Raw genomic sequence first — 27,597 nt, 5'->3', positions numbered from 1 at the left:
AGGTTCGCCGGATCTCGAGAGTATCAAAGTAGATACTCCTCTATGTGTATCCACAAAAGCAAGAGATGGAGAGAAACCACTAGGATGTGCTAGCACCCTTGATGGTCACGGTAAGGAGGAGGAGAGGGAGAGAAGAAAGCTTGAGGAAGAAGATGGAGGTTTCAAAACAAAATGAAAACTCCCAAGAAAATTAAGTGGCCGGCCACTTTCATGAAAGACTTTTAAACCCCATGGAATATCAAGAGTCAAGGCTCTTGATCTCCCTCATGAGGTGGCACACACATGTGCTAGCCTTGATGATGTGGCACATCACCATTAGCCACTTATGTAATACCCACTAAGCTTGTAAGATAAATATATGAATGTGGGATTTTGCCTTAGAAAAATAATAGGAAGTGAGTTGAACCAAAAAGGAAATAAAAAGAAATAAAAATAGGGAGAGGTCAATGATTGAACCTTGAACCTCTTATATTATATTTCATAGAATTAATGGGTAATAACCAGTTGGGATAGGAATAATATGTTGATAGCAAAGGAGGGAAACTCATGATAAAGGTAAGAGTAAAAGCTAGCCAAAAGGAAACAAGTAAAGAGCAAGAGAAAGGCAACTTGCCTTCCTTCCTTCCTCTCCCTCTCCCTCTTTGATTTTTCCGAAAATAAAAGAGGTTAATTAAGGGGATTCATTCCCCCTTATTTCACCATGAATGATGAGGATAAATAAACAAATAAAAAAATAAAAATAAAATAGAAAAAAAGGGGCTAAGGGAGAAGGAAAGCAAAAACTAAGTTTGCTACCTCTTCCCCCTTAACATAAAAGGGAGCAAGAAAAGAGAAAACTATTTTTCTCTCATTTTCTCTCATTCATCCTCTCCCTCACCGAGAACACCACAGTCCCCTCTCCTCCATCTTGAGCCCCAAAGCCAAATTTTTCCCTAAGAAAGCCTAAGATACAAGGAGGACTTAGCAAAGGAATCAAGGGAAAGGAACTAGAAGAAGAGGCTACTTCTTCTTCACCATACCTTAGATCCACAAGAGAAAAAGGATGTAAGCTTCCCCTCACCTGTGGTACAAGGCGTTTTAAGTGTTTTTCGGATTTTATGAAGATTTTAAAACCTAGAAACAAGTTTGAGAAAATTCGGCCAAGAAGGGCTTTCAAAAATCTAATGATGTTTAAACTAGTCTTCACTACATGATAGATTTTCTATGCTATGTAGAGGGGTTCTTCTTCATGTTTTTATACCTATATGATGCTTGATCAGAGGAGTACTGAACCCTAGAATTTCGGCCAAAAATATTCTTAAGAGGCTAGGGAAATTTATTGTTTTACCCAACTAGTACAAGGGTCTCCCTATAAAATATTAAGGATCATGTTTTAGTTTTTCTTCCTTAGAAGATATTTTGAAACTAAAAGAAAACCCACTCATATGATTCGGTCAAGAAAGGGTTTAGGGTTAGGAAGACCTTTAAATTTAAATAACCATGCTCATGTGATAGAATACAAAGATCTTAAAGGGTTTGCATGCTTGAATATTGCTAGAATTTCATGAACTCCTTCTTAGGGTTTTTCGGCCAAGATGAGATGGATAGCTTAGAAAGGCTTAAAAAAAATTTTAATATGCTCAAGACCTCTGTGCTGTTTAGATATGAAAGTTGTTCAATGCCCTCATGCTTAATTAGGGTGTAGAAAAATTAGTGGCATGACATATAACATGTATGATCACAAGGGGTCCTAGCTTATTCATGAACCAATTTGTATATATGTTTCTTAGTAACTTTTGCCATGAAACTTACTTAGGTTTTTCATGCTTTAGGCCACTTAAAAACCTAGCTAAAGAATGGTAGGTTTCGGCCATGAGAAAAAAAAAAGAAAAAAATAAAAGAAAAAGAGAAAAAGAAACCTAGAAAGCCTAAGACACAATTCATATGTATACTCATTATGCTTGTCTTTATACATGCTACGAAACTTGTATAAATTCTCATGCTTTTAGGCTATTTGAAGCAAGTTTATATTCTATGAGTTTCGGCCAAGTAGGGTTTAAAAGACCTAGAGGCCTTAGAAATGAAACCAAATGTGTTAAAAGTACTTCTTATGGAAATAGGATAATGTATTGATTTTGTCACATACTTGTATAATTTTTCCATGATCTAAATGGACCATTGTGAGTATCGGCCATGAAGGTTTAGATGCCCTAGAAACCCTAGGACTTAAATTAAATATGCTCATGTCACTCTACATGAAAAATGATAAGTAGAAAGCCAAGGTTCAATTGCTATATGTTGCTTTATGACCTAAAATGATGCTAGGGTATGTTTCGGCCATAACTATTGGATGATGCCTTGTATGAATTTATACATAATGTTAGACCAAGTTCACATGCTTGTATGCTTGTTTGTAGCCCTAATGAGAACTTGTTAAATTTCGGCCATGACATATGTTAAGGGCTTAAAGAACTTAGGAACTAATTCAAATGTGTCAAATGTGTTTACCTTGTTTCTTGGTAAAAGTGTTATAAATATGATTTAAAGTTGTCCATGCTTTTATATCATATGGAACCTTGTTTCACACCTTAAGGTTTTGGCCATATGAAATTAGGGACTTGAGGAACTTAGAAACTAAGTTAATCATGTTTATAATGCTTCCTAGGAAAATGTTATGATGATAATTTAGGTGCCACATGCTTGGATGTTGGGTTTAACCTAAATTGAGCTCTAAAGGGTTTCGGCCACAAGGGTTTAGGAAGCTTAAAACCAAGATAAATATGATACCATGTTTCCTATGATAGGATAATCACAAGATACACCCTTATGCTTAATATGTATGCTTGTGATTTATGACTTATGATATGATATGCATGCTTTTATGATATGATATGCTTTGTGCTTAAAATATGCATGCTTATGTTATGATATGTGGTTAAATTATGCATGCTTTGATGCTATGTTTAGTGCTTAAAATATGCATGCTTTCATGATATGCTATGTGGTTAAATCATGCATGCTTGATGATATGCTTTATGCTTAAGATATGCATGTTTTTATATGCCTAAGTGATGCATATTGTTATGACATGATGTATGCCTAAGTGATGCATACCTTTATGACATGATGTATGCCTAAGTGATGCATACCTTTATGATATGATGTATGCCTAAGTGATGCATACTTTTATGACATGATGTATGCCTAAGTGATGCATACTTTTATGATATGATGTGTGCCTAAGTGATGCATGCTTTTATGATACATGATATGTATGACATGTACTTTACTTTATATGTGAATGGCTTGTACCAAGGGTGGGTTCCATAAGCGCCCTGGGGACTAAGGACCTCGTTAGGGATGAGCTCCTAAGTGCCCCTAGGACTAAGGGCCTAGTATGTTTGCCTCGTAGGGTTCAAGACTTGTTACCTTGGACCTACAAGATTGCGCGCAATATGTAAGTGGTACATAGCCGGGATCCCCCTTATGTTGAGATTATTTTCAAGTATATATGTAAAAGAAAATGGTTTTAAAGATCATGAGACATACACATGTTTTTCGGATACATGTTTTCCAAAATCATATTGCATACACCTTATGATTATGCTATGTTTCATGTTATGCTCTTGATTATGATATGCGATGATAAGGTATGATTATGTTATGTTCATGCTATACCTTATAGACATGTTTCGGCCATGGATTTGTTGATGCTTGATATATAGATTTCGGCCATGGATATGATGATGCCTTGATGTACATGCTTCGACCATAGTATGATGCTTTGATATACATGTTTCGGCCATGCTTTGATATACCATGATACTTGTTTGTTATGCCATGTCTACTATACAATGCACTATGTATATGTTTCGGCCATGGTGATGCTTGATATGCTATGACTAGTTGTGATTATATTATGATGCATGATATGCTTGAATAGAATGCTATGTTATGCCATGATTAGTTGAGATTATGACTTGTTGATGCATTCTTGATTATGTGCTGATTGTTGGTTTTAGTGAGTAGGAAAGGAACTTACTGAGCCATGAGTGCTCATAGCTTACTTTCCTTGTACCACAGATAAAGGAAAAAGATGGATGAGTTAGAAGAGCAGCAGGAGGGGCAACGAAGATGTGTGTGGCAGTGGCTAGACAACCAAATAAATAAGAACCTGCTTAAAGTTTCTTTAAAGAACTATGCATTGGTATTTTATGACTTGTGATACCTAAACATGTGTGGCTTGACATTATGATTCCACTGGATTTGATGTTATGATTTTGATGCCATGTGATAGCATAGTTCAAAAGAAATTTAAAAGAAAAGTTTTATTAAAACTACGAAAATTATTTTAAGTCTTCCGCTGTTTTAAAAAGATAAATTTATACGTAGAGTATCGTAGCCCCATCCCTTAGGGTAGCAGGGAGGGCGGGCGTTACAGGTTGGTATCAGAGCCAAAGTTATTGCCAGCTCACTACACACACATTAAGCCTCCTACCTGCCGCTCCAAGTAAGAATGTTTATGCTAAATTTGCTTGTTATATTCTTATGTTTGATTTTCTTGTCATATGCTTATGCTTTATTTTCTTTCTTGTTATATTGCCTATGCTTTATTTCTTTACTACATTACTTATGCTTTATTTCCTTATGTTACATTGTTTGTCATTATATTCCTTATTTTTCCTTATGTTGTTTATGCTTTAGATTCATGTTTTACTTGCTTATATTTGATGCTTTATTCTATGCTTTTAGTTATAAATTAGATTAGGAGTACATATTGGTAGGTTAGGAATAATACCATAACAAATAGATAGAAACAAACCAGTACGTTAGATTGACTAAAATCGATAACCACTTACACTAGTTTATTTCTTTTAGATAAACATGGTTAGGACACGCAATGCCCGAACCGGAGGGACAGTGACTCCACCAGATCTAACGCAGGTAGTCGCAGACCTCCAGCATCAGATCGCAGAACAACAACAGCTGATCACTACCTTAATGGGTCAGCAAGGCAACCCAGTCACCCCACCGGTGAATCCACTACCTGTTGTACCTACAGCTGCACCAGTGCCCCCGGCAGCCCCTACTCCGATGGTCCGACAAGAGGCCTATCTGATTCAGTGGCAAAGGCTTAAGCCGGAAGCATTCTCGGGAAACTGTGAACCATGGGATGCGCAAGCCTGGCTCAAAACCGTGGAGAACATAATGGAATTATTGGATTGGCCTGAACACGAGAAGGTCAAATGCGCGTCGTTCTGTCTTACCGGAGATGCCCGGATGTGGTGGGACAGAGTAAATGCGAAAAGACAAATCAACCAAATGCAGTGGACAGATTTTGAGACAGAGTTCTTAGAGGAATTCTTCCATATGCGAGTGACCAACAAGCACTATGACGAGTTCACTGAGTTCCGGCAAGGTGATCTGTCAGTTAACGAAGCCATTAAGAGTTTCAACCGCCTAGCCCGACTGTGCCCAGAATTGGTCCGAACTGAAAAAGAAAGGGTCCGGTTAATGTTAAAGATGCTCCGACCCGAGATAGCTCTGAACGTAGCCAGCAGAGTTAATAGACCGCAGACTGCAGAGGAGCTAGTCAGCAGCGCCCTGATTACCGAGCACTATCAGGAAGCAATAAATAAGGGCAAGAACCAAGCACTGACCGGAGGACAAAAATCGCACAGTACCAGAATTGACTGGAAAGGAAACTCAAGTGGAAAGAGGAAACAGTGGAATAAAACAAAAGGTGGTCTGGCCAATAAGCAGACTAAGTACCCTCAGTGTGCCACATGTGGGAAGATGCATTCTGGAGTATGTCTTCTGAGCACCAAAAAGTGCTACAACTGCGGAGGGGAAGGTCATTTGGCGAGAAATTGCCCTACTCAGTCTTAGGCACTACCTTCGCAGAACTTCCAGAACAGGAGTGCCCCCGCACAGCTTCACCAGATGCAAGCTACCATAGAAGGGACTTCAATCAGCCAAGGAAGATTAGAAGCCCCTCCCACTATGACCAATGCCAGAGTCTACTCTCTCGCTCAGGATGATGTGATGAACGCCTCTACTATCGTCACAGGTCAGATATCTAATTTCAGTCAGTATGCTAGAATTTTATTCAATGCTGAAAGCGAACTAATAAGAGAATCCATCGAGAAACTGAAACATGTTTCATATCCATTAGTTGAAACCATGTCCGGACGACTCTCTACCCTCACCATAACACCAACGTTATTCGAGAACATGTTAGAGAAGCAAACCAGAGACCCGAGCCTTCAAAGAATTAAACAAGAGACCGCAGAAGGAAAGAATGACGGGTTCCGTATCGCAGACGATGGAATATTATACCTCAGGGATCGATTATGTATTCCAGAGGATCCAGAGTTGCGAAAGAAGATACTGGAAGAAGCCCATACAACGCCTTATGTAATGCACCCGGGTTCCACTAAGATGTACCAGGACCTGAAAAAGAAATTTTGGTGGTCCGGTATGAAAAGAGAAGTGGCTCAGTACGTCAGTACTTGTCTGACGTGCCAAAGGGTAAAAGCTGAACACCAGAGACCCGGCGGATTATTACAACCTGTCCAAATTCCAGAATGGAAATGGGAAGAAATCTCCATGGATTTCATCTCAGGTCTACCCAAGACGACAAACGGGTATGATGCTATATGGGTGATCGTGGACAGACTGACGAAGTCTGCACACTTTTTGGCGATCAAGATGACTTATTCAACTGAACAACTAGCTCAGTTATATGTTAAGGAAATCGTCAGATTACATGGTATCCCTAAGACCATTATTTCTGATAGAGACGGACGTTTTGTCTCGCACTTTTGGGAGTGCGTTCAGAAGGCCCTCGGCACGAAGTTGTTGTTTAGCACAGCCTTCCACCCACAAACTGATGGGCAGACTGAAAGAGTAAATCAAATATTGGAAGATATGTTAAGAGCTTGTGCCCTGGATTTCAAGGGGAGCTGGTGCCGATATTTATACCTGGCAGAATTCGCCTACAATAATAGCTACCAAGCTACTATTGAAATGACACCTTACGAAGCTCTATATGGGAGGAAGTGTAGATCTCCTATATGCTGGTATGAAAGTGGTGAAAAGAAGGAAATGGGGTTCCGAACGGAACTTATTGATGACACCACCCGAGCTATACAAAAGATCCGTCAACGAATATAAACTGCTCAGAGCCGGCAGAAGAATTATGCCGATAAACGGCGCAGGCCGCTAGAATTCAACATCGGAGACTTAGTATTCCTTAAAGTATCCCCCATAAAAGGGATAATGAGGTTCGGAAAGAAGAGCAAGTTAAGCCCCCGATACGTAGGACCGTACCGGATTTTAGAAAGAGTGGGCCAAGTCACATATAGACTAGAACTACCTCTAGACATGGCAGCCATTCACAATGTGTTCTATGTATCGATGCTCAAGAAGTGTATTCCCAGCACAGATCAAGTAATTGAGCCGCAGTCGGTACAGGTTCAGGAGGACTTAAGTTACGAAAGTAAACCCATCCAGATTCTGGACCGAGAAATCAAGAGGTTAAGGAACAAAGAAATACCCTTAGTAAAAGTCTTGTGGCGGAATCAACGATTTGAAGAAGCCACCTGGGAACGCGAGGACGATATGAAACAAAAGTACCCGGAGCTATTTTAAAGTTCGAGGACGAACTTTTTATGAGGTACGGGGTACTGTAATACCCACTAAGCTTGTAAGATAAATATATGAATGTGGGATTTTGCCTTAGAAAAATAATAGGAAGTGAGTTGAACCAAAAAGGAAATAAAAAGAAATATAAATAGGGAGAGGTCAAGGATTGAACCTTGAACCTCTTATATTATATTTCATAGAATTAATGGGTAATAACCAGTTGGGATAGGAATAATATGTTTATAGCAAAGGAGGGAAACTCATGATAAAGGTAAGAGTAAAAGCTAGCCAAAAGGAAACAAGTAAAGAGCAAGAGAAAGACAACTTGCCTTCCTCCCTTCCTCTCCCTCTTCCTCTTCCTCTTTGATTTTGCCGAAAATAAAAGAGGTTAATTAAGGGGATTCATTCCCCTTTATTTCACCATGAATGATGAGGATAAATAAACAAATAAAAAAATAAAAATAAAATAGAAAAAAAAGGGGCTAAGGGAGAAGGAAAGCAAAAACTAAGTTTGCTACCTCTTCCCCCTTAACATAAAAGGGAGCAAGAAAAGAGAAAACTATTTTTCTCTCATTTTCTCTCATTCATCCTCTCCCTCACCGAGAACACCACAGTCCCCTCTCCTCCATCTTGAGCCCCAAAGCCAAATTTTTCCCTAAGAAAGCCTAAGATACAAGGAGGACTTAGCAAAGGAATCAAGGGAAAGGAACTAGAAGAAGAGGCTACTTCTTCTTCACCATACCTTAGATCCACAAACGAAAAAGGATGTAAGCTTCCCCTCACCTGTGGTACAAGGCGTTTTAAGTGTTTTTCAGATTTTATGAAGATTTTAAAACCTAGAAACAAGTTTGAGAAAATTCGGCCAAGAAGGGGCTTTCAAAAATCTAATGATGTTTAAACTAGTCTTCACTACATGATAGATTTTCTATGCTATGTAGAGGGGTTCTTCTTCATGTTTTTATACCTATATGATGCTTGATCAGAGGAGTACTGAACCCTAGAATTTCGGCCAAAAATATTCTTAAGAGGCTAGGGAAATTTATTGTTTTACCCAACTAGTACAAGGGTCTCCCTATAAAATATTAAGGATCATGTATTAGTTTTTCTTCCTTAGAAGATATTTTGAAACTAAAAGAAAACCCACTCATATGATTCGGTCAAGAAAGGGTTTAGGGTTAGGAAGACCTTTAAATTTAAATAACCATGCTCATGTGATAGAATACAAAGATCTTAAAGGGTTTGTATGCTTGAATATTGCTAGAATTTCATGAACTCCTTCTTAGGGTTTTTCGGCCATGATGAGATGGATAGCTTAGAAAGGCTTAAACAAAATTTTAATATGCTCAAGACCTCTGTGCTGTTTAGATATGAAAGTTGTTCAATGCCCTCATGCTTAATTAGGGTGTAGAAAAATTAGTGGCATGACATATAACATGTATGATCACAAGGGGTCCTAGCTTATTCATGAACCAATTTGTATATATGTTTCTTAGTAACTTTTGCCATGAAACTTACTTAGGTTTTTCATGCTTTAGGCCACTTAAAAACCTAGCTAAAGAATGGTAGGTTTCGGCCATGAGAAAAAAAAATATAAAAAAATAAAAGAAAAAGAGAAAAAGAAACCTAGAAAGCCTAAGACACAATTCATATGTATACTCATTATGCTTGTCTTTATACATGCTACGAAACTTATATAAATTCTCATTCTTTTAGGCTATTTGAAGCAAGTTTATATTCTGTGAGTTTCGGCCAAGTAGGGTTTAAAAGACCTAGAGGCCTTAGAAATGAAACCAAATGTGTTAAAAGTACTTCTTATGGAAATAGGATAATGTATTGATTTTGTCACATACTTGTATAATTTTTCCATGATCTAAATGGACCATTGTGAGTATCGGCCATGAAGGTTTAGATGCCCTAGAAACCCTAGGACTTAAATTAAATATGCTCATGTCACTCTACATGAAAAATGATAAGTAGAAAGCCAAGGTTCAATTGCTATATGTTGCTTTATGACCTAAAATGATGCTAGGGTATGTTTCGGCCATAACTATTGGATGATGCCTTGTATGAATTTATACATAATGTTAGACCAAGTTCACATGCTTGTATGCTTGTTTGTAGCCCTAATGAGAACTTGTTAAATTTCGGCCATGACATATGTTAAGGGCTTAAAGAACTTAGGAACTAATTCAAATGTGTCAAATGTGTTTACCTTGTTTCTTGGTAAAAGTGTTATAAATATGATTTAAAGTTGTCCATGCTTTTATATCATATGGAACCTTGTTTCACACCTTAAGGTTTTGGCCATATGAAATTAGGGACTTGAGGAACTTAGAAACTAAGTTAATCATGTTTATAATGCTTCCTAGGAAAATGTTATGATGATAATTTAGGTGCCACATGCTTGGATGTTGGGTTTAACCTAAATTGAGCTCTAAAGGGTTTCGGCCACAAGGGTTTAGGAAGCTTAAAACCAAGATAAATATGATACCATGTTTCCTATGATAGGATAATCACAAGATACACCCTTATGCTTAATATGTATGCTTGTGATTTATGACTTATGATATGATATGCATGCTTTTATGATATGATATGCTTTGTGCTTAAAATATGCATGCTTATGTTATGATATGTGGTTAAATTATGCATGCTTTGATGCTATGTTTAGTGCTTAAAATATGCATGCTTTCATGATATGCTATGTGGTTAAATCATGCATGCTTGATGATATGCTTTATGCTTAAGATATGCATGTTTTTATATGCCTAAGTGATGCATACCTTTATGACATGATGTATGCCTAAGTGATGCATACCTTTATGATATGATGTATGCCTAAGTGATGCATACTTTTATGACATGATGTATGCCTAAGTGATGCATACTTTTATGATATGATGTGTGCCTAAGTGATGCATGCTTTTATGATACATGATATGTATGACATGTACTTTACTTTATATGTGAATGGCTTGTACCAAGGGTGGGTTCCATAAGCGCCCTGGGGACTAAGGACCTCGTTAGGGATGAGCTCCTAAGTGCCCCTAGGACTAAGGGCCTAGTATGTTTGCCTCGTAGGGTTCAAGACTTGCTACCTTGGACCTACAAGATTGCGCGCAATATGTAAGTGGTACATAGCCGGGATCCCCCTTATGTTGAGATTATTTTCAAGTATATATGTAAAAGAAAATGGTTTTAAAGATCATGAGACATACACATGTTTTTCGGATACATGTTTTCCAAAATCATATTGCATACACCTTATGATTATGCTATGTTTCATGTTATGTTCTTGATTATGATATGCCATGATAAGGTATGATTATGTTATGTTCATGCTATACCTTATAGACATGTTTCGGCCATGGATTTGTTGATGCTTGATATATAGATTTCGGCCATGGATATGATGATGCCTTGATGTACATGCTTCGGCCATAGTATGATGCTTTGATATACATGTTTCGGCCATGCTTTGATATACCATGATACTTGTTTGTTATGCCATGTCTAGCTATGTTTTATGCAATGCACTATGTATATGTTTCAGCCATGGTGATGCTTGATATGCTATGACTAGTTGTGATTATATTATGATGCATGATATGCTTGAATAGAATGCTATGTTATGCCATGATTAGTTGAGATTATGACTTGTTGATGCATTCTTGATTATGTGCTGATTGTTGGTTTTAGTGAGTAGGAAAGGAACTTACTGAGCCATGAGTGCTCATAGCTTACTTTCCTTGTACCACAGATAAAGGAAAAAGCTGGATGAGTTAGAGGAGCAGCAGGAGGGGCAACGAAGATGTGTGTGGCAGTGGCTAGGCAACCAAATAAATAAGAACCTGCTTAAAGTTTCTTTAAAGAACTATGCATTGGTATTTTATGACTTGTGATACCTAAACATGTGTGGCTTGACATTATGGTTCCATTGGATTTGATGTTATGATTTTGATGCCATGTGATAGTATAGTTCAAAAGAAATTTAAAAGAAAAGTTTTATTAAAACTATGAAAATTATTTTAAGTCTTTCGCTGTTTTAAAAAGAAAAATTTATACATAGAGTATCGTAGCCCCGTCCCTTAGGGTAGCAGGGAGGGCGGGCGTTACAACTTAACGCCAACTCACCAATGAGGTGGCAAATGGTCAAGTCAAACTTGACCCTTCATCTTCCTCTCAAGTCAAGTCAAACTTGACCACTTCTCTCCCTTAGTTGATCTAATCTAACCATTGGTTCAAGTCAATTTTAATTTAATGAATCTCTATTCATTGAATTAAATTAATTAAATGAGTCTAAGTCCAAATTAGACTCACTTAACACATGAACCAAATTGAGTCCAACTCAATTCGACTAATTTGTATTACTTTTAATCCAATTTGGTTCATCACATGAACCTAATCCTTTAGGTTCATCAAATGAACCTAATCTCCATCTAATTGCCCTTCGTGTGTGACCCTATAAATTCTTGTAACGTTGACAATGCTCCTAAACCCATTTAGAAGTATAAGTAATGAGCGGTATCTAGCAACACATCATTACTACCCAAGTTACAAGAATGTTGAGATCCAACATCACCTTGTGACTACTAATTGTGACTCTTCACAATATATGACAAATGTCCTTCTATCCTTGACATCTAGATTGATCAATATGAGGCATAGACCGTGTCATCCTCTAATCAATCTAAATCTTGAACTCCAAGTAGACTCACTCAATCAAATGAGCTCAACATCTCATATTGACTCATTTGGGCATGACCATGCACTTAGTGGTCTCATTCTATCAAGAATATCGATGTCACTCCCGTCATATAGGAGGGATAGATCCCATCTACATCACTCACATCCCTCCGCATAATTTGTTACATACCCAGTAATCGCCTTTATAGTCCACCCAGTTATGGGTGACGTTTGATGAAGCCAAAGTATGTAACTCCTTATGTAGGGAACCATGGTAAATTCAGGTCCAAGGACTAGTAGTCATACTAATAGTCACATGAGAAAGTATATGACACTCATATAATGATCCATGATACTTTTTCATGGCGGGTCATTCAGTATACATTTTCCAATGCATACCCATGTGTCAACTTGATATCTCCATATCCATGACTTATGAGATCAAGTCATCGAATTGACCTACATGCTAGTCTCGTCGCATTAACATTGTCCCTGAATGTTAATACTTGACTAGGAATGATTAAGAGTAGTGTTCCCTATATCATCTCACTATCGATTCAACCAATCGATTGATATAGGTAAGAACCTTCTACTCAGGGACGCTATTATACTTAGTTATTTGGCACCAATACAAGTAAGTATAATAACCAAAACAAATACCTTTATTTATATACAAGAATATGATACAACGAGTCCATACAACAATCATCAATGATTAGCTCTAGGGCTCTAACTAACAATCATCAAAGGATTAAGTTTTATTCTTTGGCCTCGCAGGAGACGCCTTCCAGCCCTATGGAGGGCGCCTTCATCCTGCGGATAAGTTTTTCCAGGGTCTATAAAAAGACCCCTGGATGTATGAAAGATGTAACAACTTTGGTATTCTATTTCCTAGTCATTTCTGAGCTTTCACTGTATGTAAAAGGCTTCTTTGCCTTCAGCGAAGGAGATTCTTAGTGATCTTTCATCTACCTTGGATTAATAACCATCTAGGTTGTAACCAAATAAATAGTGATCTTTTACATATTTCTTTTAGATTGTTAATTCTGTTTTAATTGATTTATTAATTTGAGTTGAAAGTCGAGAAAGGTGCTTGTTTTAGTGTTTCAGGCAACTCAACCCTCCAGCCGGCCTACCCGGGCCAACAAGAAGAAGACTCTCAAAGATACTTGGAATGAGTCTTCTTTGGAAGAATCAGATGCTGAAGAGCCAAAGTATACAAGCCACCTTACGCTGATGGCAACCGAACCCAAGTTGGAAAATAATTTAAGCCAAGAAGATGAGTCTGAGTATGAATCAAGTCACAGATCTATATCCATTTCTGAAGGTTCCAATGAGGTAGAACTTAATTTTACTATAAAGTTTTTAAAAATAATTGCATATTTAAATAAAAAACTAATTAAATCTGAAGAATAAGTTAAATTGCTCCTTAAGGAAAATCAAGACTTTAAGGAACAACTCAAGTTAGACTCTTCAACTGAACAAATTCAACATGGAAAGTCAATTCAAGTTGCAAAACTTGAGGAAGAAAATTTCATATTAAAATATAAAGTTGATAAATTTAAAGAACTTCTAGAAAAATTCACCACAAGTTTCAAGTTTCTAGATATGATACTAGGATTATAGAGAGTTGTATATAACAAGTTCAGACTCGGATACAAATCTAGCTCAACTAATAAAATATTTATTTAACTTGTTAGTTAAAACAAGAAACAAATGAAAAGCATGAGTTCCGAAAGCTTACCTAACCAAGCAAGTAGGACAAAATTAATACTGTGTATCTAAAAGTGAAATTCATTACTTAAATACAAAATAAAGATTCTATGATTCAAGGGGAGATACCAAATTAGTCGGAACCTCAAGAACATAACCTACCTACTTGGGTAATTAGGGCTAGATAGGAAAAAATAATTTGATTCTTATCCAATATAGTATCAAGGTTGGGCGAGATGATAGTACGTTAGGGAAGCTTAGTCTAGGAAGTCAAGCAGGGTAAGAAGTACCTTACTTTGTCTACTTATCTAAGTGGAACTAACCGGAGCTACCTGACCATATCCTAGATTAGTTAGACCAAGGTTTTTCAAAAGGAAAGTTAAATATATAATTTCTTAAAAAGATTTTATCTAGAAATGGTCATTACTCCGATATCCAAGAAGGTCCATATGTCTCGTCACAACCTAAAAGTTAATTTTTGAAATATATATTTAACCGACTGACGGTTAGACTAGAATCTAATACAAGGTCAAATAATCTACAAATTCAAAATAAATCAAGTAAAATTAACTAAATTTCTCATAAAATTATAGGATTAACTTGGTTGAAAACTTAGACAAGGTGAGATGAATAATTTAGCTAAAGTTTAAATCAAATCTAAACTTAAATTAAAACCTTAATTAAACTTAAATTCAAATTTTAATTAACTTCAATTAACTTCAATTAACTTAAATTAAAACTTCAATTAACCTTAAATTAAAATTTTAATTAACCTCATTTAAACTCAATTAACACCTTAATTAAACATAAATTATAATTTTAATTAAAACTTAATTAAGGATTAAGTAATAACATCTTATACTTTTTGTAGGAATTTAAGTGTATACTGGATAGTAGATGCTCCAAATATATAACTAGGATCGTACCAAATTCACTAAACTAAAACTCAAGAGCCTAGGATAGTTGTATTTAAAAACAATGACAAACTTAAAGTAATTGGAATATGCAATATTAAACTTGAATATGATTTCTTTATTAAAAAAGTATTAGTTGTCAAAAATTTTAAATTTAACTTACTTAGTATTAGATAGTTATGTGATTCTAGTTATAAGGTTAAGTTTTTATTATTTGAATTCTTGATTAAGCAGAAAGACAATCTTAACACAAAACTTAAGGGTTTTAGGCAAAGTAATATCTATGCAATTAACCTAACTAATTCCACATTTAAGTGTCACTTAACACACACACACAAAAAGAAAACTTGGTTGTGGTACAGAAGACTGTCCCATACCCACTTTAGGAGCATCACCAAATTAAATAACTTAGTTAAAGGATTACTAAAATTACCTAACATGGAACCAATAATTTGTAATACTTGTCAACAAGGACAACAAACTAAATTAACTCACAAACCAACTAATCAAGCTCAAACCAACTCAATACTTGAACTATTACACTTAGACTTATTTGATTCACATGGAATTAAATCAATTAATAGAAGTATATACTGTTTAGTAATAATCAATGATTATTTGAGGTTTACTTAGGTAAAATTCTTAAGAGAAATTACCTACTCCTCAAATAGCAGGGGAACACATCGTCACCTACTCCTCTAAGGAGAAATTACCTTTTGCCAGAATGAGCCTCCAGGTCGTCTGGACTTTTGCTCAGCGTCTGAGACTTCAGGACTTCATGTTAAACGTCCGATCCACAACCTGTCCAGTCTTCCACCTGGTGTCCGTGACCCCTAGAATTTTCACCTAGAGTCCTCAACTCTAAGATTTTGCCCAAAGTCTTCGACCCACCAAGACTTCGCCCAGTCCCCCGAACCAGGACTTCGTTGCCTAACCGCAACTAGGACTTTCCACCTGCCTAACCGCAACTAGGACTTTCATTTGCCTAAGATCATTTAGGACTTTCTTACACACTTAGTTCAACTTGTTAGACAACAAGATAGCTTAACTTTGAACCCCTTCGCCATTATCAAAATACAGGTTCGATCGTCTGGTGCTCCATGCACCAACAAACTCTTCCTTGTAAGCCTTTTAGTGATGCTCCGGCCGTCTGGAGTTGATCTCACCTGAACCTAATTTCGACCTTCTCCTCGAGTAGACTTTCTCCTTGGCTTCTCATCCCAAGGACCGCCGCACACGTCCTTCTTGCTCTACCAGTGTACTCTTCCGTAGCTTCTCATCCCTCAGATGCATCGAGCCCATCAACTCACTTACCATGCCATCCTTCTCATTCGCCGCGTCTTCCGCTCAATTTCTTATGTTCCTAACCTCTTGCATACTTAGACACAAGATATCAAATATATAGGACCTAACTTGACTTAGTTGACCACATCAAAATTAACCTGTGGTACTTGCAATGTTCACATGTTAGGCACTACGATAAATGATAATGTTATTGTATATATAGATATTTCTATCAGCTAATAATGAAGCTATTGTATAAAAGTTTTAGAATATGAATATTCATAAAGAATAATTATATGATAATTATTTTATGGTATTTTATAATTAAAAGATTTTATTTTTTATTCTATTAATTATATTATATTGTTACCTTCACTGAACCAAGATCCTAGCTCCGCCCCTATTCTCTACTAGAGTAGCTGGGAAAGATTTTAACTTTTCTCCAACAGTCCTAGTTGATCACTTAGGATTGAGGCCATCTACTTGTCATTTTTTGTATTACCCTAGTAGAGAGCTTCCATTTGGCATACCCTATTCCCATATTACATTGAATACTATATCCATTTATACTTTTTTAAGAAATAAAAGGTACCTACTATCACTGACTTTAGATCTCTCTCATTGTGAGTACAAGACTATGTTTTGTATCGAGTCCTTACTACCTGTATCCTTCCAGTCACATCTCGTGATGTTGCTAGGATGCGTCCATCTCATTCTTTTTTTTGTATGCATTATGTCAGAGGTTGGACATAGATATTGCACTTAATTTGTTTCATAACATTATTCATGAATCTAGCATTATCGCTAGGGGACGGGTCCATATGCCCTACTGTCACATGTTGACTTCTATGTTTTCAGCCATAGGAGTATATGTTACCCATGGTACACTCACTCCCCTTAGTGAATATGACATGTTTGGTCAGAGAAAGTTATCATTAGTATATATAGACGTTGTGGATTAGAGGGGTCTGACCTGGAGAGGGGGTATCCCACTAGCTGTCTTAAGCGAGGATGATGAGGCAACTGAGGCAATGAAGGAGGAGATGGTGACTTTACCTTCCCCGACATATTTGCATCTCTTCCATCTCCTACCTCACCTCCGACTATCCATTCCTTAGAGGAGCGAGTTGGTACCTCATCTCTTCCTCTCACAATGAGCAGTAAGTTTCTAGTCTCCATGAGGAGGTGATTATTGGATTTCAACGAATGGATCAGCGGATGGAGGATATTATTCGTGCCTTACGTTTGATTCACTTTCCTCCACCCCCATCAGATGATGAGCCTTAAACTTATAGCTACTTTAGATTGTGTCTTTTTGGATACGCTTGTACTTTTTCAATAGATTCTTTTCATCTGCTTAACTTATTTACTAGTTCTTTTGAATTATATTTATTTGTTACTTTGGATATCTATCGATTGCTTCCTACTTGTCTTCTTATACTCTGGATGTTTTGATAATTGTCAAAGGGGGAGGAAAATGGGTTAGATAACTAGACAACTCAAAAACTTAAGAAAAATCATAACACAAATTATGCTGTTATTTTCTTACTTTTTTTTATAACTTTAATCTGATTGTGATTATACTAAAAAAGAGGGAGATTGTTGGTGCAGTCAACACTAATAATCAAAATCAGGTCTTGATGAATGATAAAAGGTTAAAGTTAGATTATATGTTATATAATATATTTACCAAGTATGTAGAGTGAAGAACTTGATGGATCTAAAGAACCTGAAATCAAACTAAAGTCTAGTTAGGCCATGTAACGCCCCGCCTTCTACTAACTAAGCTGTAAGACCGGGGGTTACTTACATTATCTAACTATGGTGTGCGGGAAGCTGCACTAATTCAAAATTTCTACTAATTGCTATAAAATATGGAATTTATATTCGAAATACACTTTTATTGTTGTACATATGCTAAAGAAGGGAACCTAAACTTTCTATTTGATCAAGGAGCTGAAATCAGACTTTCCAATTGATCGGCTAATCGATTGGAGCTCCTTGATCGATCCACTGATCGATTAAACGTGCTAATGTGCACGAAGGTCAATTCTGAATTGATCGGATGATCGATCCAGCCTGACCAATCGATCCGATAATCGATTCAGAGGCTCTCTGTTCGCGGAAATTAAATTCACGATCGATCAGCTGATCGATCCATGGCCGATCGATCAGTTGATCGATTCATCAGCTCTCTGTACGCGGCAGATCACTTCCCAATTGATCGGCTGATCGATTGGAGCTTTGATTTCTGCTGCATTTCAGTAACTTCGTGTACAACACGAGTGTATCAACCAATGACCATTGTAATATCACTAAGCATGACATGATTCATAACTTACCGACTAACATCAAGGTAGCTAGAAGTCTAGGCATAATATAGTGCATGCTTTCCCGATTCATAACATTTAGACATTCAAAAGGTGCGGAAAATAAAATATAAGGAGTTCTAATCCTTTTAAACTTGCTAGTCTCCAAGGGTCTTTATTCCAAGTTCCTTCTCACACACATCTTATCGCATTGTCCTCCAGCCTCCGCTAATCCATCTTCCCTTTACCTTTATCTGCAGTATAAGGAAAAGGAAACTATAAGCTTGGGAGCTTAGTAAGAATCATCTACCTCACAAAACATACATTCAATGAAATCATGCTTTTAAAAGATGCTATTTGAAACTCATGCTGATGATCATACTGAAGATGCTAACAACATGGCATATGGACATGTATGTCACGGCAATCAAATACTGAACATAAAACTAATTGTTGTATCATCAAAGAAACTAAACCGATACATAAGTTAAGCTAAAACTTATGTTAGGTTAATGCTGGAGCTGAACAGTATTCATATATCTGATTTGTAAGGTTTTGAAAACTATTTTCATAATAGGTAAAAGTAATAATCATGCTGCTGATGGGCCCGACAACTGTACTTGCTATGCGCGCATCCCTAACTAGACTCGAGGTAGCTAGTCCCGAATCCAGTAGGGTTTACTAGGTTATCTAAACCTAGGGACGACTATGGGAGCCCAACCCAAGGACAACTAGGAGTCTAGTACAGTGCCAATGATAAAGTAAAATACTTATTCATAGCTAATTTATCTTATCTTGCTCTTACTAGGTTATCTGAACCTAGAGCTAGGTTATCTGAACCTAGAGGCGACTATGGGAGCCCACCCATTGGACCGTAGTCCCATGCAGACTGAAGAAAGACTAAGTATGCTGTTTAAAATGCTTCTATGACATTTAACTGAACTATTAAAATGTCTACTGTAGCATATAACTATATTAGTCATTTTATCGAGCACTTGGTGTGCTCTAATTCTACATATGGCTGAACTAAGAATGTAGAAACATACAATTAGCTACTTATACTGCAAGTGAGGGGTTACTTACTTCCTGCACTAGGTTTCTTACAATTCTGATCGCTAGGTTTCTGGAGAAGAAGATCTCTTCGGCGATCTTCTTACGTCTACGCGTTCTTCTCGCGGAGAGGAGCGTCCTCGTATCGGGGTTGTCGCCGAAAGGTGCTCCTATTACCCTAGGGGTGGAACCCTAGTTCTCTTGGACTTGTGCGCCGAGAGGGTGAGGAGGAGAGGGTCGGCGTCGGGTGAGGGTGAGGAATAAGAGAAGTTGTCGATCAAAATAATAATCCCCACTTAAATTCCCTATTTATTTTAAGTGATTAATACGACCCAACTCAATCATAAATATAATTTCTCTCCTCTTCTTCCAGCACACCCCTGCTGGGGCCCCTTGGTTACTAAAGTCACCCTATAAGTCATAGGGTCCATAGGTCATGAGTTCAATTCCCGCTTAGGTTGTTTTACATTTTTATTTAATTTTGCTACTTCTGCTACTCCAAAAATTCTATAAAAATATTCTAAAATTCCAGAAAAATAATAGAATATTTCTAAAATTTATTTTGAGAATTTTCGGGTATTACAAGCCAGGAGGACCTAATAGCTAGCAGGAAGCCTAGATAGGTCAAGAGAGGATATGATATTTGGCAGGAAGTCCAGTTGGGTTTATAGGACTTGACAACTGGCTCAAGTCCAGATAGAGCATTTGGCAAGAAGACCTGGAGGGTCAGATGACAAGTCAAGTGATTATGGTAAGTAAGGTAAGTTACTAGAGTAGAGAGATCTAGTAAGGATGAGTCCCAGTGGGATTGTAATTTTAAAAATTTAAGTTAAGATCAAGACTAGATCCCAATTTTGGTAAGACATGAGCTAATTCATAAATTAATTTATGCATCTGTGCTAACTTTATTTTGTAAAAAAATAATTATTTGGACTAACACATTTTTGCAGGAGTTAAATAAAAAAAATTAATTTTAGATGAATAGTATTTTAGGTGCCTCAAGTGATAGAGGGCATCCCGAGTGAAGGCTTGGATGTCCCTTGGGCGAGTGGAGGAGCTCCCAAGTAGATAAGCGTTGAGGATAAAAGTTTAGAGCTCGAGGCGCCTCAGGTTGAAGCATTAGAGGCACCCTTAGTAGAATGGAGGTGCCCCCAAGTTGATAGAGGCTAAAGTTCATAGAGAGCATCAACTTAAATGGAGGCACTCCAGAGATATTGGAGGCACCTCCAATACCCTTTAAAAAGAGGATTCGACTAGTGCATTCAACACAACTTATGTACAAACTTCTTTGATCATTCTAGTATACCATCTCCAACTATCACTCTGCTACAACTCTACTATGCCCAACTGCTGCAGTCAGAGCAACACCGACCTCAAGCTATGATCTTCAATCTACTAATGTGTTGGTAACGATTTAAGTTAATTTTTTATTGCATCATAAACTATAGGTTGTTACACTTTCTTTATTTGTATCTGATTTTATGATTGTTAGTGGATTGCCCAATTGATATGTGTTGGTGCAGCAGGGCCGGCAAGAGGGGGGTGAATTGTCTGCAAATGAAAGTATACCCTCCTCAAGACTTTCAACTAAAAAATACAACATTAATAAAAATGAAAGAACAGAAATAAAGAGGAGACAGAATTTTAACTTGGTTACAACCAAGGAGGTTGTTAATCCAAGGCGGTCGAACAACTCTACTAGAATATCTCCTTCATTGTAGGCGGAGAAGCCTTTTTTACACACTTAGAATGCTCAGAGGTTGCTAGGAACTTAATACAAAGTTGAATGATTATTTCCTAGCTCTAGGGGCCTTTATATAGCTCCTGGAAAGTCTATCCCGAGTGTTGAAGGCGCCTCCAAAAAGGTTCAAGGTGCCTCCAATGGTTTGACCGGATAAAGCTCTATCCAATTGCAAACGACCACTTTGGTTGGGTCCGAGGTGCCTCAAACAGCCTTGGAGGCGCCTCAGACTGTCTGAGGCGCCTTCAAAGTGATGGAGGTGCCTCAGACTAGGCAGGCAGCATAGGCGCCTTTAGCACTTTGTTGAAGGCGCCTCAAGCTAGCTTTCCAGCTCCTTTTGACTTCATTTTGGCTTCCGATGCTCCGATAGCTTGGGTGATTGCGACCAACCGGAATAGGACTCACCTGAACCCAATTCCTGGCCTTTTGCTCGAGCAGGCTTCCATCCCAACTTCTCGTCCCTCGAACTCTGCGCATGTTCTTCTCGTCCACCGGAGTACTCTTCTGCAGCTCTCTCGTCCTTTGGACGCACTGAGCTCGTCAGCTCCCTTCCCGTGTCGTCCTTCTCGCTAGCTACGTCTTCCGCTCGACTTCCTGCGCTCCTAAGTTCCTGCACACTTAAACATAGGGATCAGATAACAAAGCAGGACCTAACTAACTTGGTTGATCATATCAAAATACCCACGGGGTCCAACAATTTCTCCCTTTTTTATGTGCATTAACCCAAGTTCAAGTTAGGGTTAAACAGACAAGTAGTAACTTTGAAGAAATTACTAAACTAACTTTTTTAAGCATAAATTTGCAATTAAAATAAATTGCAACATAAGATTTAGCTCAGATCTAATACCAATTTTTGAACAGAATATCATTTTACAAAATTTCAAAACAAAATTTTAAAATACTTCTAATTCCCGCTTAATTTGTGCCTATCTCTCCCCCTTTGATCACAGCAAAAACGGGGTCTAAAACATGTTCAAAATTCTAAATCTTTTGAAAACATATTCTAAAAGATTTCTTTAAAAAGAAATTCTAACTTAGGCACTTTTTAAAAAAAAAAAAGTTAAAAAAGTTTTCGAAGTAAAAAAAATGTGAAAACAAAATTTTAACTTAGGTCTATCTCTCCCCTTTTGAAACAAGATTTTTTTTAAAAAAATATTTTTAAAAGAAACTTTTTAAAGCATTATTTAATCTTAATTTTAATGCTTTATTAGAAAGTTAATTAAATATTTTTATTTCAATATTTTGGCTTCCAGGTCATGGCGAGGTACTAGGCCTTCTTGGTTATTAGAGCAACAAACACTTCCTTAGTCAAAGCCTCATAAAGAAATTTTAATGTTTAATTTTCTCGTTAAAAGCTTTTAATTTTTTTTTTTGAAAAAATTTAGTCTAGGAAAGATTTTGGAACCCAGTAAAGGTTTCTTCCTACTGGATTAATTAAGAACTTAGGGGGTACATAGTTTTTAGGAACTTTTCTAAGTTCTCCATGATACTTTCTAATATACCAATTTAATTTCCCATAAACTCTAAGTTTTGATTTTGGAAATTTAATTAAGTATGCATGATTATTTTTTAATTTTTCAAATTTTCAATTTCTCATTTTCTAATTTTAAAATATCATACATTTTTAGTGGACATGCTTTTGTTAATTGTAATTTTAATTCAACATTTTCTTTTTCTAATTTCGCTAGATCTTTTGTAAGCACTTTGATAAATTCAAAAGACTGAGTAGGGTGAGATTACGTACCTTACTTATCTCACTTGGTGATGCTCCCCCTTCGTCACAGCTTTCTTCTTCTTCTGATGATCCTCCCCCTTCATCTATGCTCATCTCTGAGCTAGTTTCTTCAAAAAGATGGTTGACCATCAGTGCTACTCCAGAGAAGGCTCCGACTTCAGATTCCGAGGATGAAGATTCAACCCATGTAGCCTTCAAACTCTTGCGTTTAGAGGGCGTCGGTCTTTGAGACTTTTCCTTATCCTTTTTCTTTAATTTGGAACAGTCATCCTTGGTGTGCCATTCCTCGTTGCAGTTGTAGCATCGGGCCTTCCTTTTGTTGCGTTGATTCTTCCTTGACTGTGATCGAAATTTATTAGTTTTAAGAAATTTATTGAAATGTCTTACCAGTAACGCTGCTTCGATTTCGTCGATCGACGCTTCGGAGTCGGGATCGTCCTTTTCGGCTTGTAGGGCAATGTTGAGGTTTGACTTCTCTACTTGTTTAGGCTCTGCAAGTCGAGACTCGTGAAGTTCGAAAATAGAAAATAAACTTTCTAAACTACTTACCTCAAAGTCCTTAGAGATGTAGTAAGCATCTACTAAGGACACCCACTCTGGAGTTATTGGGAAGAGAAATGATACGCTCAGTGAATTCAGAGCACGAAATGCTCAGGGAATGACTCAGCAAGTGCTACGTGGAAAAAAAAGAAATAAAAAAATCAATGAGAAATGTTCGGAGCAAACAGGCAAGTTTTTGCCCTAAATCCCGCGGCTTCTCTTTCCCCTCCACCTGCGACGCGATTCTCGGCTCGACTTCTCCCTTCTCCTCCACCACCAGCGAAGCCCTATCTCCCTTCTCCTCCACCACCAGCGAAGCCCTATCTCCCTTTCTCCCTTCTCCTCCACCACCAGCGAAGCCCTGTCTCCCTTCTCCGCCACCACTAGCGAAGCCCTATCTCCCTTCTCCTCCACCACCGGCGAAGCTCCAAGCTCCTCCACCATGCTGTAAAGCTCACGCGGCTCGGCTCGACTTCTCCCTTCTCCTCCACTGTCACCGCTTCTCCCTCCTCCTCCACCCACGACGACGGCCAGCTACTCCACGCTGACAGCCATCCTCCACCAGCGAAGCCCTAAAGCTCCTCCACCAGCGAAGCTCGTCCTCTACTGCACGCTGTGAAGCTCCTTGAAGCTTCTCGAAGCCCTAAAGCCATACTTCCCCGGACCTAAATTTCCTCCACGGTAATTCTGTCGAAGCTCCTCCACGCCCTAACGCCACACTAACTTGGTCGATGTGGAAAGGATCTCGTTCGGAGGGAAGGTAAGAGTTATTTTCTTCCTTGTATTTCCTTTGGAGGATTATTATTGGCTGATTAATTGGAGGAATATGTTTCTAGTGCTCATTTCGGCATGAAAATATCACTCTTTGATCGTCGATGTTACTGTATCTGTTGGATTTAGGAGTTGTTTGGGGAATTTGAGATTCTTTGTTCGTTTGAGTGATTGACTTAAGATTTTAGAAGGATTGTAGGTTGTGTAAGCAAATATGCTTCCTATTACATGTGATGATTTTTTCCTATTGCTGGCATTTCTTCTCATATTGCTGTATTTTTTCCTATTACATGTTTTGGTCATGATTGATGAGTTGTTCTTCTATATGATTATTTCTTTCTTTTATGCTAGGCACTTGTAGAAAGATAACCCAACCAATACCTATTTTAATTGGGATCAATCAGTGTTAACACAAATGATTGAAGTCTGGTTTAGAAACTCATAGATGAATGCGAATTATTTGTGATAAATGATTAGAGTAAGTATCTAGTTAACTAAGGACAACTATTGATATGAAAAAAATTACAGGAGAAAGGAACAAATATCCATGGAAGCCAGCTCTTCATCAGCAACGTCTTTGACTCGAAGAAGCATGAATGATGAACAAGGTGAAATTCCCAATATATTATGTTATTGTGGATTAAGCGCTACCCTCTGGACATCATGGACGGAAACTAATCCAGGAAGACGTTTTTTTTCATGTCCAAAATTTAGAGTAAATTTTATTTATATAAAATTATTTCAAAATCAAATTTATTTATATGTTGAGATCTCTTATATGTTATTTAACTATTGGGCTTTCATTAAGTTTATTCAATATTCAGGATAGGGGATGCGGCTTCTTCTTATGGCATGACCCAGAATTGTCAGAGAGAACTAAGGCAATTGTTAATCATTTGAAGATGGATAACAAAAAATTACAGATGGAGATTAGTGAATTGAAGAAATATAATAGTTACAAGGGTACAATTGATTGCAATGATCTCCTGGAGGATGTGAACAACGTTACTATAAAGTTGAGTGATGAATTATGTTCACTGAATAGGAAGTTTAGAGTTGCTATCGTTGTAGTTGTATTTACTTGGATTGTGATGATTTTAAGGTGGTTGATGTAATTTACTATAAGCAAATAACTTTAGATGTAATGAAAGATGTTTCTAGGTTTTTAATGTACCTTATCAGTGTTTTATGATTTAATGTACCTTCTCAGTTAATCTAGAGTTGTTCTTGGTCTTTCCTCTTATTGTTAATTTGGAGTAATCCTTTAGCCTCTTGTTGCTATTCATGTTCATTTAAAGATTTATTTTGATGACAATTTTCTTGAAAAAATGAGGATGACTGATTCTATAAGGATTTTGGCATGAATTTTAAGATGAACATTTTCTTCCTTCTGAGTTTTTTTGATTATCATTTACAAATTTTTGTAACATATTTAGGTCTATCAATTTGATTTCTCAATAGACGGATAGTTGATTCAAAATATTATGACTAAAATCAAGTTTTTAATGTGCTTTTTGCACGATATTCATTGAATGTCATATTAACTCTCTAACTCTTGAAACTTATGGAAGTGACTTTAGATAAATTTTGTATTTACAAAAGATACTTCCTCATGTTGCTATATAACATTATCTGTAATGTTCCATGACCTTTGTTGCGGGCGGACAACTACTTGAGTGCAAGCGATTAACACAAAGCATCCAAAATCCGACTGAGCCTTTGGATTCTTTAACAGAAGTGACTAGTAACAGAAGTGACCAGTGACTAAATATATCACAAAGAAGCAACCAAATTTGAACTATCGATTGTGCTACAAATTTCACAGAACTCATTTAGGTTCCATAGTTGCAGTTTCTATTTTGCTTTCATCAAATTAGTTGACCGATCCAGAATACTATAGATATCTGATCGGTCAACAGACCGATCCAGTGATACTGTGGTTATCTGATCGGTCTGGTGATCGATCAGTAACCAAACAGTAGCTTTCTGTGGGTTATCTGATCGGTCCGGTGACCGATCAGTAACCAAACAGTAGTTCACTGTAAGTTATCTGATCGGTCTGTAGACCGATCAGGAAGCGATGGGATTCAGAGGAAAATAGGGGATCGGTCTGTGGACCGATCCACCTATAGGCTGATCGGTCCACAGACCGATCAGAAGCCTCCCAGACCGATCAGGGTATGTCCTGATCGGTCCAGAGGACTATGGATCGGTCTGCTGACCGATCCACAACACTGTCTGGTTCTCGGCAGAGGCATAAGAAGAAGAAGAAGAAGAAGAAGAAGAGGCATAACAATTACCAAGCAATATATGAGAATTACATGTGGCAGAGCAATAACACAATATAACTTCTACAATTACTTCAAAGGAGGGTGACCAACAGCAGTCCAACTCTGAAGATACAAAATAACTAAGACAAAATCCCCATAAGAAAATCAAAGTGTTTGAAGTTCAGTAATAAGACAACAATTCAAGTAATACACAAAATTTAGAAGTTCAATTGCATTACAATCTTCTATTACATTCTAGTAGCAGCATTTTAACTCTTGCCCTTATGAAATACTTCATCTCCATATCCTGGATAATCATTAATCTCAAAATTCATCTTTGCACTCTCGCCTTCCTGGAACAAACAGAGAATCATGAGCATCTACCATCAAGCCATCATTTGTGTCTTCCTGGATAAGAGAAGATACCTTGAACAAATCAGCATGCATTTGTAACAAATCAATAGGCTTCTCAAAAGACCTTGTTCTCTCCATTGTCTGCACATATGTCCACACACTTAGGCCATTTTCTTTCCAAACCAAATGTTACATAGAAAATACAAATTTTGATACAAAGAATGAAGTTACATGATAGTTACCGGTAATAGAAGGGCTACGATGGTAATATGTCAAACATTAAAGTGAAAGAAGCAATACTGATACCTGAATAATATCATTAGGAACCAACAGTTCTTTATCCAATCTAAACAATCTCTGACTCTCTATAAGAACAGAATCACTACTTAGATTTAACAAAAAAGTTGGAAATACAATAAATGAAGAATCTACAAGCAAACCTGAAAATTTATCAATTTGTTCAATGTTTGATAACTCATCTTGCTTTCTATCAATTGTAGAACCCTGTAGACAAATGTACTTATACAAATTAGCAACATAACATAACACCAAAGTAACAAATTACACCCAAATATACAAACCAAACCTTTTTTCGAGACTTTGC

General features: G+C 37.3%; 1 protein-coding gene across 1 annotated transcript in view; it reads right to left on the bottom strand.

Annotated features, from left to right (window-relative positions):
- The window catches only part of LOC122014055 (protein FAR1-RELATED SEQUENCE 6-like), a 124,192-nt gene that overhangs the window by 94,498 nt on the left and 2,097 nt on the right, over window positions 1–27,597 (bottom strand). The window contains exons 2-5 of the mRNA XM_042570248.1: window positions 27,434–27,497; window positions 27,300–27,358; window positions 27,066–27,134; window positions 26,933–26,992 (exon numbers count right to left, since the gene is read on the bottom strand). Coding sequence (XP_042426182.1) covers window positions 26,933–26,992; window positions 27,066–27,134; window positions 27,300–27,358; window positions 27,434–27,497 — 252 coding nt within the window. The remainder of the gene's footprint in view (window positions 1–26,932; window positions 26,993–27,065; window positions 27,135–27,299; window positions 27,359–27,433; window positions 27,498–27,597) is intronic.

The sequence above is a fragment of the Zingiber officinale genome, chromosome 8B (genome assembly GCF_018446385.1).
Source record: "Zingiber officinale cultivar Zhangliang chromosome 8B, Zo_v1.1, whole genome shotgun sequence".
NCBI lineage: Eukaryota > Viridiplantae > Streptophyta > Magnoliopsida > Zingiberales > Zingiberaceae > Zingiber > Zingiber officinale.
Note: the sequence above shows the minus strand (reverse complement) of the source record. Positions and strands in the feature narration are given on the sequence as shown.